Raw genomic sequence first — 15683 nt, 5'->3', positions numbered from 1 at the left:
TGCTCAAGGGTCAACTGTAGTTGTCAGAACTCTCTCCATGACAAGAATTAATATATTAACTGGATTATAGCACCATTTGACAAATTGCTTACTAAATACGTCAAAATTGATTGGACATTCTGTATTTGAATTGACAAATGGCTGCATTAAGAGAAGGAGGGAAACCCATTAATTATAGCTGCTCTCAACCATAGGAAATATAATCACATAAATATGGATTTTGTTAAAACAAAAATCTCTATTTTATGGTAGTGTTACTTATGTGGGTATCTACACTTCTTTGCCATTAACAGAAGGACTGCTCTTACCTACTGTCCTTTAACCGATACAAAATAATGATTTCTGCTGCATTATAGGTTTCAGGCTCTACTAACTATAAAATAGTTTTTAGTTATTATTCCAGAAAAGTGGAAAAAAATAGGCAAACTCTATAGTTGAGCCTTTCTGCTCAATTCTTCATTTTATCTCTATTTGTCCATCTTATATCTGCATTCTCATTTTATTTAAGTCAAATTATTTACTTTTGCTTTGATGCTGTGTAGGCTTTTTATCATCACTGAATTTCTCCTTTTTAGAAAAAATTTTTCTCATGATCTGTCTTAATAAAGGTAACCACTCAGTGACCGAGGCATAAAGGTTGTGGGTGAATGCCATAGATTGTCTCTCTACAGTTAGAATCTGTTCTCCTTATTGTTGTCATATGACAGGAGGCTTTTTGCCATGTGATTTTGTGGAACTTGGTAGGGAGACGAGAAACACTGAATTGCCTTCATTGCTTTTATACCATCAGTTTCTTGCCTTTTCTACTATGCTTTCTTTGTATTTTATGACCACATGAAGAACATCAGAATCACTCTTATATGATGTCAAGTCTGGGTCAGAGCTGAGATTTATAAGGAGTATTTTGAAGCTAGTGGTTTATTTATTTATTTATTTTTCCTCTTTTGGGCACTTTGCTGCCTTCCAAGGCTATATTCCAGGTGCCAGTGGTCCTTCCATGGTTATGTCAATATTCTTTTTAATATAAAGCAAATTCAGTATTTTTAAAATGAAGTCTTCTGGTTCTTCAGGGATATTACAGAGAATGTAGAGCTGTGGCCCAAAGTACTTTCTTTGTTTCTGTCACTATCTGTGAAGTTTCTGTGAATGTCTGTAACTTCTTGTGTTGTGAACATCTGGTCGAGGTTATTTTTCTCCATTGTTTGATGGCTTCGTATGGTATCTCAGATCAAGATACATAGATGTTTATTAAGATGATAAAAATGATCATATTAAATAAAGGAGACCTGAAACACAAATCGTGGAGACTCTGAATCAATGATATTGGCGATAAGCATCTTTCACATGTTTATATGAAAATTTTAATTTAAAATAATGAACTCATTAGGTAAAGTCATGATGAATTGAGGCAGTTTATGCTTCAGATTAAGAACATGGTCTTTGGAGTTTGCAGTTCTAGATTCTGTTTCTACTAACTGCTAGCTGAGTGATTTTGTTCACATAACTTAACCTGCCTGGCCTTTTTAGTTTACCTGTCCTTGAAATGGGAAATTGACAATACATGTTTTACAGGATCGTTGTTAGATTAAGTAAGATTATTCATCTAAAAGTCTTCACACATTATCTTGGATAGAATAAAAACTCACGAGATAGCTGTTGGTTGTAGTTGGTGTTAATAGAAATGGTATCTTTGTTCTCTCTGGATGTCTTTCTTTGCCTCCCTTAATTCCAAGTGCTTTATGACTGAGATACTACCAGATGGCATGGCTAAAGATGCTTTGTTGTTAACAAACAACAGTGAAGATAAAACATTGTGCTAGATTATACCTCTTCTGTTCTTAGTGGTCATCTGGGTAAATATGGCACTATCCTAATATGTGTGCATTTTCAAAGCTATAGAAAGACATTTTTCTTAGCAGTTCTAACTTACTGATGTAAATTGAAATTTCTTTTAGAATTACTTGTTTTGAGTATTTTCGTTCCCTTAGTAATTTTATAGGGAGTGAAATTTTTCTTGGTTTTCACTGCATTCAAAAATGCTTTACCCTGGAAGTCCTTTGTGATAGTTGCCTTAAGACTCTGAAACTTTTACTTAAAAATGTAAGACTCTCAACCTTAAGACTTCTAAAATACCAGAAGAACATTTGATTTTCTGAAAGATTATCATTGGAATCACTCTTCATGATTCCAGTAAACCTTTCATTTTTTTACTTCATGTTCTTTGAGGTTTATAATAAGCATGTATTCATATAATATTAATTAGGTGATTTTCAAATTGGAAAGCAATGAGAGAGAAAGATGAAGAAGGAGGAAGGAAGGAGAGAAGAGGAAGACAGGAAAAGAAAGAAGGAAGGGAAAGAACAGAGGAAGGAGGGACAGATTACTTTGGTTTGTCATAGAGAATAGAAATTAAATGTTATCTAGTAAACCAGAGCTAAAGGAGTTAACATGAATGATTCTCACACATACAGTGTTGTGTGAAAACAACATAGTTCTGAATACTTCACACATCTCATACCCTAGCCAAGGAAAGAATCAAGATGACTCTTAGTCAGTCTGCAGATCAAGAGTCTGCCCAGTTTTTTTTTCAAACCTTCACACAGCAGTCTTTAAAAAATTTAATTATGGAAATGTTCAAGCATACACAGAAAGACATTGGCCAGTATAACAAATCTGCCTATTACCCAATTTCAGCAGTTAACAACATTGTCCCTCTCTTGTCTTTTCTGTTCCTTTAAAATCTTTTAAGATTTTATTTTTAAAAATATTTATTTATTTGAGAGAGAGAGAGAGAATGAGAGATAGAGAGAGAGAGTACAGGTGGGGGGTGGGGAGGGGAAAAAGAAGAAGGAAAAACAGACTTCAGACTTCCCATAGAGCAGGGAGCCTGACACAGAGCTCGATCACAGGACCCTGGGATCATGACCTGAGCTGAAGGCAGACACTTAACCAACTGAGCCACCAGGTGCCCCTAAAGATTGTATTTTGAAGTAATCTTTACACTAACTGGGGGCTAAACTTACAACCCCAAGATCAAGAGTCACATGCTCTACTGACTGAGCCAGCTTGGTGCCTCCAAAATCTTTTTTTTTTTTTTCTTTAAATGAATGGCAGATAAAGTATGAGACCCACTGTTGTATCTTTTCACCTACAAATAGTTTAGTATGTATCTAATGATAAGAACTAAAAAAAAAAAAAAAAAAAAGTAACTACTATGCCATTACATACTCTGTAGTTTACTCCATGGCAATGATTTCTAGAGGTAACTCTTTCTGGTAGTTTTACACTATGGAGAAGTAGAGGGGAGAGCAAGCCTTTGAAACTGTTTTCTTGCATTTGGAAAGAGAGAAAACCCTATGGTAGTTGTGGGCTAGTATTCTCTGTCTCATTCTTCCCCTATCTTCTTGGTTCTGTGAATTTTCTGATTTATTTAGAGGTAAAAATTTGAACTTGTAGTTTCTCTGTTGTGTGGAGCACATTGTTGGTTCCTTAATGATTGTTTGGAAGATTTTTATTATATTCTTAAGTATAGGTTGCATATGTTGATGTCTTCCATGTCTAAAAGCTTTTAACTCTCCATGCCAAGAGAACTTTACCTCTTTTGCTTAGGCAAGAGAAAATCTGTTACTTAATTCTTTCTGCTGTATAATGATCTGGACTTATCTAATATGTAACTAGATACTAAATAAGTGAAGTGGGGAAGAAGCTGCATTAATTCTTTACAAAAAAATGGTATTTGTCAGTTTTACATTTATAAACAACTGCCTCCCCTTTATTTTTGTTTGTTGTATGTACTTCATTGTGGAGGCTGCCATTATAGATGGGACCAAGAACAGTAAGTTTATAATAACTGGCCTAGTGCCCCTTGTACAAATTGGTACATTGGTAACTGAGCACAGTTTAATGACCGAAAACAGTGATTTTTTTTTTTTTACCTTCAAGACATCAATTCAAAAAAGTTCCTGCATATCTTCTACTCATCTTAGTCTCTTTGTAAAGGGTGTTATATTTTATAGTGTTCCTTGAATTTAGAATGGAGAATTGATTATTCTTGAAAGAGATGCATCTAACATAGAGGGTTGTCTGTAAGAATACATTTGCCACTATTGAAGGATTACAGCTCATAATTCTACATAGGATTAGCACTAGGAGACCTGGCTTCCTGCGAAGTAGTCATTTTCATCAACAGAAACACATACTACCATGTATGTATGTTCACATACTTGAGCAGTTGCTAAACGCTGGTCCTATATTTGCTATGTGTGTGTGTAAATAAAGATAATGATAAATGACTATGTGTGGAATAGTAGGAGAATGAGTGTATATAAGCAATTCCATGCACTCCCCCTTTAAAGAAAACATCACTGAATCTAAGAAAATAAGGGGGAAAATGCATGACTCATTATGCAGTAAGCTCAACTTTTATTTCTTACATTGTTTTCTATGATTCATTGACATCCATCTGATTTCTTTGTTTTCCTTTCTTGACTTCTTGGATTGACTACACTAACCATATCAATTAGATTGTGCTTATTCCACAACTTTTTATGAATACAAAATTTAAATAGATACATGGTAAATGTAATTTTAAAGGTATCAAGGTATTAAATAGGCACTGTGTGCATCATTCCAGGTAAATTGGCTCTACCTTGACCTTAATTGCAAATGTTTTGAAGGGATTGTTGCAGTCTTTTTAGTTCTCAGAAGTATATTGGAACAGTGTGAAGTAGAACCTACCCAATCATGTTAAGTCTAAATAACAACAAAACCATTCTATAACCCGTAGTAAGACAAAGTTGTTAGCTATAAACACAAGCAAGGTATTACATAGTTATAATATGATCTTTTAAAATAGTAAGGGTGGACTTTTTAAGCTGTCATGCTGTTGTTTTAATGTATATATAATGTGGTTGTACTAAGAATCGAGTTGCCATCATACACATTAAATAGGCACTGCTTGCATCATTCCAGGTAAATAAACTCTACCGTGACCTTAACTGCGAATGTTTTGAAGGGATTGTTGTAGTCTTTTTAGTTCTTGGAAGTATATTGGGATAGCGTGAAGTTTTTTAGTGGAATAGCTGATCTCGCTGGTAGCATGAAGCCAGCATGTTTTATTCTTTCTCTTCATTCTACAGAATTTACGGTGATGTTGAGCAAAACTAAATTGTGAACCCTTCCAGATTATCTCCAGGTATAACTTGTCCAGATGCTATATGTCAAATGACCATTATAGCAACTGGAATAACAAATGAAAGCTCCTTAGTTTATGTCTTCTGTGGGAATATGATATGATACCAAAGGGGGAGGGAAAAGGAGACAGAGCAGGGCGGGGAAGAGATGCACCCAGGGTTGTCAGTTACTCAGCGAAATCTATTATCTCATAGGCAATGAGGATATGTCAGTTTTCTAATTATATATTGCCTGTGACTGTTCTTCTGGGAATGTGGAATAAAAGGAAAGTGAAACCAGAGATGTACAATGACTGACTGTTAGAAAACTTTAATAATTAATTAGAGAACATCTATGGTTCCACAGGGTCAGGGTGCAAGGAAAATCATTGATCTGTTTAGTATATAACGTAGGTAACGCTTGTTCCCTCTTATGTATTGTAACATTTCAGCTGTTGTTGCTCTGGTACAAAAGTTGGCTCCTAATAAACAGAATGGCCAGTAATATCTAGTGCTGCTGCTTAACTGCTCTGTGTATGACATATGGAAACATTTATAAATCAGAGAAAAACTTCCATCTAGACTTCAGTAGAAAGAGAGTTGCTTCCTTAATAAGAATGTTTACCATTTCTCAATGTATTTAGGTGTGTTATTTTTGACCTGAGAGCCTTCTCCCTTGTTAAAAAAATTATTGTTTAAAAGGCCAAGGTTTAATTTTTGCCAGTTTGATAGTAGGAAAGCCTGACTTGTTTTAATTTGCAAGTTTCTGATTACTGCCATTTACACGTTCTTGTTGGCTGTTGCATTGTCTCTTTTGTGAATTGCTTGTTCATTGGGAAATGCCATAGACCACTTTGCTTTGGGATTATTTGTCTTTTGAGCCTTACTTTTTAAAAGGCACATTTTGGTTTCTGTGCTGGGAAACTGCATTCCCAAGCAGCATTTCTTCCTCAGGTCCTGAGTGCTTTCTGATCAGAAACAGTTTGGTAAAGAGCCCTCACTTATTGTATGGCTGTGATATAAATGCTGTTTTTAATAAGTACCAAAAATGTACTGAAATTTGTCCTTGGATGAGAGTTTATCATTGTTGGCCTTTGGGTGAACTTTGAGCCTGAACTGTTTCATTCAAGGCAACATGATGTCATTTAACTCACAAATTTTTCTTTTGCTGGAAAAAGGAATGTTGGTCCCCTAAGTAACTGAAAGGACTGAATAATGCCGGCACAACATTATTCACCTCTCCGGTCTCCACTAAAGACTTCAGTATGGCGAAGGTTTTATTGTTTGTGGAGGATTGGTGGGGTTACAGTAGGAAGTAGGAAACAAGCTGCTTTTGGTCTTGAATCTCTCGAAGAATTCTTTGTTCCATTGCCCACAGAGCTGCCAGTTTGACCAGCTCGTACTCAGTTCTCCAAATAAAAACCTTTGGATCCACCTTCATTTCTTCATATTAAAAGACTCCCTAAGTCTCTTTCTAGATTTATATGTTCAGCTTATGAACATATTGTAGGTTTTTCAACAGGAGATAAAGCAGAGAGGTATATCTCACATAAAAAACTAGATAGCAGTTGGACTAGGGTTTTGCCCATTATTTGAAAAGTGGATTTCCCTGATTCCAATAGTGAGGTTCATTTCAAGGAGAATAGCTATTTTATATCCCCGGAAGTTGGGAGTGTGGAGTTCACTGGCAACAGAACCTGTAGTTGATTAGCTATGTCTCCTGAAGCTTCCAGAGCTCCGTATAAGAGAATTTATTACTGGGAGTTCAAGAAATGTAGGGAAGAGTAGAACAAGAAGAGAGCAGAACCAAATGGATTTTTCCTTCATTGGCTTCACAAATAAGCACTGCTCATTGTTAGTATTATGCTTTGTGTGTTAGTTCATGTGTAAAGGATGCTTATAACCTGTTGGTGGTTTATCTGTTTATTTGGATATGCATTGTCAAATCTTTTTCCTTTCATTGCTTTAAAAGCAAATGGTGCTGGGAGCAAATAATTATTCCATTTATTCTTTCATCTTAACAGAATACCTAGACTCTGTGCACTGTGTTGTAAATGCCCCAGTTAGGAGATCTGGCTTTTTTCTGAATATCTAAACCATGACTAATACACTAAGAAAAATAATTACCTGCCCTAATATCCTCAATATATTAATTGTAAAAACTTATCCTCTAACTGGAAGACTAGATACTTTGCAGATGAACCTAGGTTACTGAGATCTAGTTATTACTTTCTGGGTATTTTAGAAAGAATTTGGTTCCTTATAATTTAGGATATACTGTTATTGTTTTGGGGGAAACATCCTGAAATGTCAAGAGGTTTAAATTTCTCTAGGACTGGTAATAACTCATTTTTGGAAACTTGATTTAATCTTACATATCCTAACCTACAATAAAATAATGGTCTGTATTCATTCTGGTTACTATAATGAATACAGACCATTATTTACTTAAGAAGAACACCTGAGTGTCTTTAGAGGTCTGTTAATATAATGTTTATAACTCTTTGTGCACCTGGGCGGCTCAGTGCATTAAATGTCTGACCCTCAGAGTCCTGGGATCAAGCCCCACATTAGAGTTCTGCTTGGCGGGGAGTTGGCTTCTCCCTCTGTACCTCCCCCCTGCTTGTGCTCTCTCTTTCTCTCTCTCTCTCTCAAATAAATTTTAAAAAATAATTGAAAGAAGGATTTATTTTATTTTATTTTATTTATTTGAGAGAGAGAGAGAGCATAAGCAGGGGGAGTGGCAGGCAGAGGGAGAAGCAGGCACCCCACTGAGTGGGGAACACAGTGCAGGGGTTGATCCCAGGACCTTGGGATCATGATCCAAGCTAAAGGCAGATGCTTAACTGACTGAGCCACCCAAATGCCCCACATAAATAAAATCTTTAAGAAAATACAATGTTTATAACTCTTTAATTTAGGAGTTATTATTTGAGTAGCTTAATACTTTGTAGCTGTAGTTTAACAGCATCTAAATTAATACTTTTAACTTTCTCTAACTCAGAAATACTATATTTTATATGGGTAATTTGTAAAAATTCTATACTGATTGATCCTTACATTACAGTGCAGAAGACATCTAAAAAGTCAAAACCAGAGAACTTGTACAAACTATTTACATATTTGAGAAGTTATATTATGGGTTGACATTTTCCACTTTATAATATTAAGAATTTTGTTGTGGGATTCAGACATAGGATCGTTATCAAAGGTGCATTTCATCTGCCTGTTCATAATTTTACTTATGTTGTTCTACTGATTTGAACGTTTTAGAGTTTAGATTAACAGGACTAATTTGCAAAGGTCGGCAGTGAAACAGATTTGTTTTTGTTTGCTTTGCACATAAACACATATTAAAATATATAAATATATACATAGAAACACATATGTACACATAGACACACTCATCTATCACTGTAAGACAGCAAAATACACTTCGTGATTTTTTTTTTAGCATTTATTTACTCACTAGAAGCATGATCTGCTTTCCTGAGAACATAATATAAACAAAGTCTGGCTCACAGTTACCTCATAATGATCTGCTCATCCTGCCCTTGCTTGTTGATCTATACTTACCACATGCCTGTGTGTAGAGGCAGTACTTTTGAAGTTGTATTCTCTATAGGAAATTGGCAGTGTAACCTTTCTAGTTAGGTTTGTTTTAAATTACTGTTCCTAAGGTAGGGAAGGAACATGGCAGAGATTTTTACTACAAAATTCCACATTCTTTTCCTGTCCCAAGTTTATTAATGATCTAAGAATAGTTGGTAAATATAAAAGATACTAAACATTTTTCTTTATATAGAAGTTGTCTATGTTGGTCCATTAAACTCAGACTTGTGAGACGTGGAACTTGATTTTTTTTCTATAAACAAACTCTCTTACATAATTCTCCTTCATGCCTTCTTTTTTTTTTTTTAAAGATTTTATTTATTTATTTGACAGAGACCACAAGTAGGCAGGGAGACAAGCAGAGAGAAAGAGGAGGAAGCAGGCTCCCTGCTGAGCAGAGAGCCCTATGCGGGGCTCAATCCCAGGACTCTGGGATCATGACCTGAGCCAAAGGCACAGGCTTTAACCCACTGAGCCACCCAGGCGCCCCCATGCCTTCTTTCTAACAAATGTGGAAAAATTAATCTCAATCAGTTACACGCCCCTCCAAAATTGCTTCTAAATTCTATAGAACTTACAGAGTGCAGAGATAAGAGATGGGAGAGTTGGAGATGTTTTATCCTTATTGTTACCACTGCGGGATGTCCCAGTTCCCTACCTGATCACTGGTTACAGGTTCTGATAGGTCTCTGTAGTATCCATCCTTGTTTCTACTTCAAAGCCTTTCCAAAGCCTGTCAGTTCTCTGAATCTCATCCCTGTTCCTCTTGTACACATATGAAGGACTATTCTCAGCTGATCCACAGGGAACTTGGAGAGATTATCACAGACTTGACTGTGTAGACACTCTGTGTACACACTTCTTCTTCTCTTGAACCAGGTGGGATTTCTTGCTATTTCTTTGAACTCTACCCGAGAATGAAGATAGTATTTTTTACAGATGTTTTATCTCTAAAACTCATGGGATTCTGTTATTTTTTTACCCTTCCTTAAGGACCCTTGTTTTACCCCTTTCTGCTGATGGTACTCTTGCTCTAATCTCAATCTTTCCTAATAATTGGCTGGTTAGAAAGTATAGAAGCCTTGCTCTTAATTATCATACTTTCAAGTTTTTTTCTTATGCCACGGTCAGAGTTTTTAATTATTTTTTCATCCTGACTTGGCATGTCATTGCTTCCTTAAAGTAGTGAATGTGGAATGTTCTTCCCACCTGGATTGGGGAAAATTTTTAAACACAAAAATGAGAGAGAGGGAAGGATATTTATTTGATGTTAAAAATGTTACCCCATCAGACTTTTATTTTTTATTATGAATCTTCTGGATGCTTCAAAGCTATTGGAAAATTATTTTTTAGTGAGCATAAGGTATGGAACTCTTAAAATCTCTATTTAGGAATTCAGGATTCAGATTTAATGTTTCATAGATATGTATTTCATATTTTTTCACTTTCTTTGGAAAGTAGGGAGATAGTTGGGAGGAGGGATTCTTTTTCTTCTTCTCTTTTGAACCTTTTACTATGGGAAATGCCAGACATACACAAAATTAGAAAACAATAGTATAAATGACTCTCCATGTACCTATCATCCAGCTTCAACAATGATCAACTCATGACTAATCTTGTTTCAACTACAATCCTACTCTTTACTCCTTCCCCGACACTGTACTCTTATTAAGTTTATCCCATTTTGATAAGGGATAAATAAATGTCCAACCATTCTGGTGTCCTTGCATAGTCCAAAATCCAAAATTCCATTCACTGAATACTGAGAGAATGCTTATTCTGTGACAGGTACTAGCCTGGGCTCAGCATATATAGAATGCAATGTGAACTCCTGAAAACATTCTCATTAAATACTAGTTAGTTATACAAGGATGCAGTTTCTCACTTCTCTTTACAACATTCTAATACCTTTCTTTCACAATACCCTAGCTTTATTGGGGTAGGGGGAGCCCTAAGCCATCTGCTGGTCCTCCCTCCCCACCCCCTTTGTTTTACTGACTCATCTTCTATTTTCAGCCTGCCTTACCACACCCAACCGTGTCACCTCCTTATAATTATCAAAACATTTTCCTTATGCTCCCACTTCAAAATCTTTGTACTTTATATTCTCTTTGTGACACTTTCCCCTCACATATCTTCATGGCCCATACCCTCACCTCTTTAAAATCTTCTCTGCCCTCAACTCCTTTCCAAAGTATGTCCTGACCTTTAGATATTTGTCCTTAGTCACCTTCTTGACTCTTATTTATAGAGGGTTTGAAGGATCCACTTTTTCTGTATTAAAAACTTAATACAGGGGTGCCTGGGTGACTCAGTCGGTTTAAGCTTCTGATTCTTGATTTCAGCTCAGGTCATGATCTCAGAGTTGTGACAGTAAGCCCTCCCTGGGCTCCACACTCAGTGGGAATCTGCTTGAAATTCCTTCTCTCCCCCCCACCCCTCCCAAATAAGTAAATCTTTTTTTTTTTTTTAAGATTTTATTTATTTATTTGGCAGAGAGATCACAAGTAGGCAGAGAGGCAGGCAGAGAGAGATGGGAGGAAGCAGGTTCCCCGCTGAGCAGAGAGCCCGATGCAGGGCTCGATCCAAGGACCCTGAGATAATGGCCTGAGCCGAAGGCAGAGGCTTAACTCACTGAGCCACCCAGGCACCCCTAAGTAAATCTTTTTAAAAAAGAATTTAGTATTAAATTTATTTATTGAAAAGATAAATGGTTTAGGAACAACTCAGCCTTTTGCAAGCATAAATTTAACAGTTTTATAATATACACCAAATTATTCCCAAGAGGATGCTCAGATATTAATTAGATAATTATTATGATGCTCTTTTCTTTATGATAATCATTGAGAATTGTAAGAAATTAGATGTTATTCTGTGGTGATCACTGGTGTTTTATGCCAAATGGCAGCATGCCACTTAGAAGTTGAACTATGATTTTGAAAAAAATAGTAGCTAATTGTTTTCACCACTGCAAATCTTACACTTTAATACTATTTATCCCTTTCTGGATGGTAATTGATAGCTTAGGTACCACTTCTCCTCCACCAGCAAGTAAGTTAGGTTTTTTTGAGCACACATCCTTTAAAATCTTGCCCTAGGTTCTTCTCTATCTCACTAAGATTTAGTTCTTTAGAATACTTTGACAAGAGTGCAGTGAGATTAGTATTGTCAGTCACTGCTTGTGAAGGTATAACTCCTAATCAGCATTAAGAGAGTTAAATAGGGGGCACCTGGGTGGCTCAGTGGGTTAAGCCTCTGCCTTCAGCTCAGGTCATGACCTCAGGGTCCTGGGTCGAGCCCCTTATCAGGCTCTCTGCTCAGTGGGGAGCCTGCTTCTCCCCCCCTCTCTCTGCCTGCCTTTCTGCCTACTTGTGATTTCTGTCTGTCCAATAAATAAGTAAAGTCTTTAAAAAAAAAAGAGTTAAATATGTTCATATCCTTTTCTTTCATTTTTAGGAATGTAGCCTAACGAATTAGCACATGTAGATGCATACACACAAGCCTCTGGGTGATGGAAATTATGAGATAATTGTTGGTTTCTCATTCTTTTCTGTTTCTTCTTTTTTTTAGTACTCACATACTTTTCTTCCTCTTTTTCCCCCTTTTTTTCCTACTTCCCCCAGTACTTCACTGCTTTATTTCTTTTAGTATTAAAATCATAGATGGAGGCAGAGAGTATATGAGAAATCAGTGTGTCCTCTGCTCAGTTTTGCTGTTAACTGAAAAGTATTCCAAAAAATTGGGGCACCTGGGTGGCTGTCTGTTAAGCATCTACCTTTGGCTCAGATCATAATCTCAGAATCCTGGGATCAAGCTCCATGTCAGGCTCTCTGCTTAGTGGGGAGTCTGCTTCTTTGTACTCTCTCCCTCAGCATTCTCTCTTTCGTTCCCTCTCAAATAAATGAAATCTTTTAAAAAATCCAAAAAATAAAGTCTATTTATAATAAAAATAAGCGAATAAAACCATGGGACTTTAAAAAGAAAGGCTAAGTTTTTATTGGGGTAATATTTGTTTTATAGTAGGAATTCAATAAATGTTGAATAATTTTATTACTTTGACTAAGCAAAGGTTCTTCTTTGTATGAAAAAATAGTCTCTTTGGTTTTTTTTTGGTGTTTTTTTGTGTGTTTGTTTTTTTTTTTTTTGTTTTTTTTTTTGTTTTTTTTTTTTTTGTATTTTGTAACTGTATTCTACCACCTAAGAATTGGGGAAACTACTGAAGTATCCAAGAAAATGAAATATTTCTTTGGATGAATGAAATGTTTCAGGAAGTTTTTTTAAGTTAAAAATGCATATTTATGCCTTTTAATTTATATGAAACTACTAAATAGGCTCTTAAAGAATATTGATGTTTGTTTTAAAAATTCCTTCCCAAATTAAAACCACAATGAGATATCACCTCACACCAGTCAGAATGGCTAAAATTAACAAGTCAGGAAATGACAGATGCTGGCGAGGATGCGGAGAAAGGGGAACCCTCCTACACTGTTGGTGGGAATGCAAGCTGGTGCAACCACTCTGGAAAACAGCATGGAGGTTCCTCAAAATGTTGAAAATAGAACTACCCTATGACCCAGCAATTGCACTGCTGGGTATTTACCCTAAAGATCCAAACGTAGTGATCCGAAGGGGCACATGCACCCGAATGTTTATAGCAGCAATGTCTACAATAGCCAAACTATGGAAAGAACCTAGATGTCCATCAACAGACGAATGGATAAAGAAGATGTGGTATATATACACAATGGAATACTATGCAGCCATCAAAAGAAATGAAATCTTGCCATTTGCGACGACATGGATGGAACTAGAGGGTATCATGCTTAGTGAAATAAGTCAATCGGAGAAAGACAACTATCATATGATCTCCCTGATATGAGGGAGAGGAGATGCAATATGGGGGGTTAAGGGGGTAGGAGAAGAATAAATATAACAAGATGGGATTGGGAGGGAGACAAACCATAAGTGACTCTTAATCTCACAAAACAAACTGAGGGTTGATGGGGGGAGGGGGGTTGGGAGAGGGGGGGTGGGGTTATAGATATTGGGGAGGGTATGTGCTATGGTGAGTGCTGTGAAGTGTGTAAACCTGGCGATTCGCAGACCTGTACCCCTGGGGATAAAAATATATGTTTATAAAAAATAAAATTAAAAAAAAAATTCCTTCCCAAATTATAGGAACTGCATCAAATTCATTTCTTTGTTAATTAGAGATAACTGAAATGTGCTGAATCCTGAGCACATGTGATGGAATTGTCACTGCTCCTTAATGTACTCATGCTGCTAAGGTGCAGTTGGTTGTTACTTCGTTTACACTGATACCTGTCATGATGAAATTCCTGTAGATACTTTTTAAAGTGTACTCTTCATTGGAAATCTTTCTTATTCCTAAGAAATTCAGTCTTTCTTATTCATCAATTATTTGAATTGGCTTTGTGCATTAAATGTCCTATTTTATCTTAAAAATTAACACAGTAACCAGGATGGTTGCGGCCACATGAATTTTTCCACTGCGTGAGTTAAAGTTGCTTAAATATGTTTTCTTTCTCCTACAGTGGTCCCCCCTGGAAGTCCGGGGCCCATTACTCGGCATGGGTCCTATGACAGTTTAGCTTCTGACCATAGTGGACAGGAAGATGAAGAATGGCTTTCTCAGGTAAAACTCTAAAATGTTTGGCCTGTTAAAGTGAAAGAAGACAGAGATCCATTGTCTGTGTTTATGCTTGAATTCTGCAAACTTAAAAATTATTTTCCTTAGAGGAGAATGGGCAGACTTGGGAACTCTTTGTGGGATCATCAAGAATTAATCAGATGTCTTTCCATATTAAGAATTTCTTATAACTACTGCTACAAGGATACATACACATATATTTTATATGTATTATATACGTGTGTGTGTGTGTGTGTGTGTGTACATTAGCTTTCATACAGAGGGTATAATATATGCATAGCTTTCAGACAATCCATTGATATCCCTTAGAACCTTGGGTTTTAGATGGACTATTTAGATTAAAATGAGAATTGGTCTTGTTGAAACCGTGAAGCCATTCAACAATGTGTTGGCTATGTTTTGTGGAGCCAACATTTCCTGAAGATTAGACCCATACTCTGATTAGAAAAGGTCAGCCTTCTAATCTGCACACGTCCTGATTGTGCCCGGCTGGGTTTCTTCCCTCGGCTCCTGGACTGCTGCCTGCACTGGTCTCTAAGTCCGTCCTGTGACCACTCCAGCTGACCCTTCCTCCCCTTACCAGGTGAAGCCGTCTTCATCTCAAGGGCTTTGAAACAAAAGATACTTGGGCAGATTTCAAAATGATGAGATTACGAATGACTTCATTACAAATGCTGTTATGTCTGCCTCAAGTCTGACATCATTTGGTGAAGTTAATGACCTGTCTCAGATTACCAATCCAAGCAGCTTGTCATCAGACAGGTGCCTCATGGAGGCCTTGCAGTTTCACTGCTTTCTCAGGGAGGGTAGCCTGAAAAACTAAAAGGAATCTGGAAGCCAGAGCATCCACATTGTTTCTAGGTGACATAAACTTCATTACACCTGAAGTACTCGTAGGAAGCCTCTTGAAGGAGGGCCAGTGCTTCTGTTCCTGGTATATGGAGGTGCCTCCTGTCTTGAGGATACCACAGTAAAGTAAAAAACAACAACAACAAAAATGCTGGCAAAGAAAGCACTGTCCTTCACTTCAACTTTTCAATTAGAAAAAGGGGTAATGTGTGCTGTCAGTGTGAAAGTATATACAATATGTTTGTACTGCACACAACAGGAGAGTGAATAGGAACATCTGGCCATCGCCTCGGTGAAATTGCATAGGCATCTGTTTACCTCTCGGCTCTGTGACACGGATGGTTTTGAGCTTAAAATACACAGAATGCTTTATCTGTGGC

The 15683-nt window shown here is 36.7% G+C and overlaps 1 protein-coding gene across 9 annotated transcripts in view; it reads left to right on the top strand.

Moving 5' to 3' along the window:
- The window catches only part of BCAS3 (BCAS3 microtubule associated cell migration factor), a 592326-nt gene that overhangs the window by 301074 nt on the left and 275569 nt on the right, over positions 1 to 15683 (top strand). For all 9 annotated transcript variants that reach the window (XM_047708851.1, XM_047708852.1, XM_047708848.1 and 6 more), the window contains one exon: positions 14339 to 14439. In XM_047708851.1, coding sequence (XP_047564807.1) covers positions 14339 to 14439 — 101 coding nt within the window. The remainder of the gene's footprint in view (positions 1 to 14338; positions 14440 to 15683) is intronic.

This window comes from Lutra lutra, chromosome 16, assembly GCF_902655055.1.
Source record: "Lutra lutra chromosome 16, mLutLut1.2, whole genome shotgun sequence".
NCBI lineage: Eukaryota > Metazoa > Chordata > Mammalia > Carnivora > Mustelidae > Lutra > Lutra lutra.
Note: the sequence above shows the minus strand (reverse complement) of the source record. Positions and strands in the feature narration are given on the sequence as shown.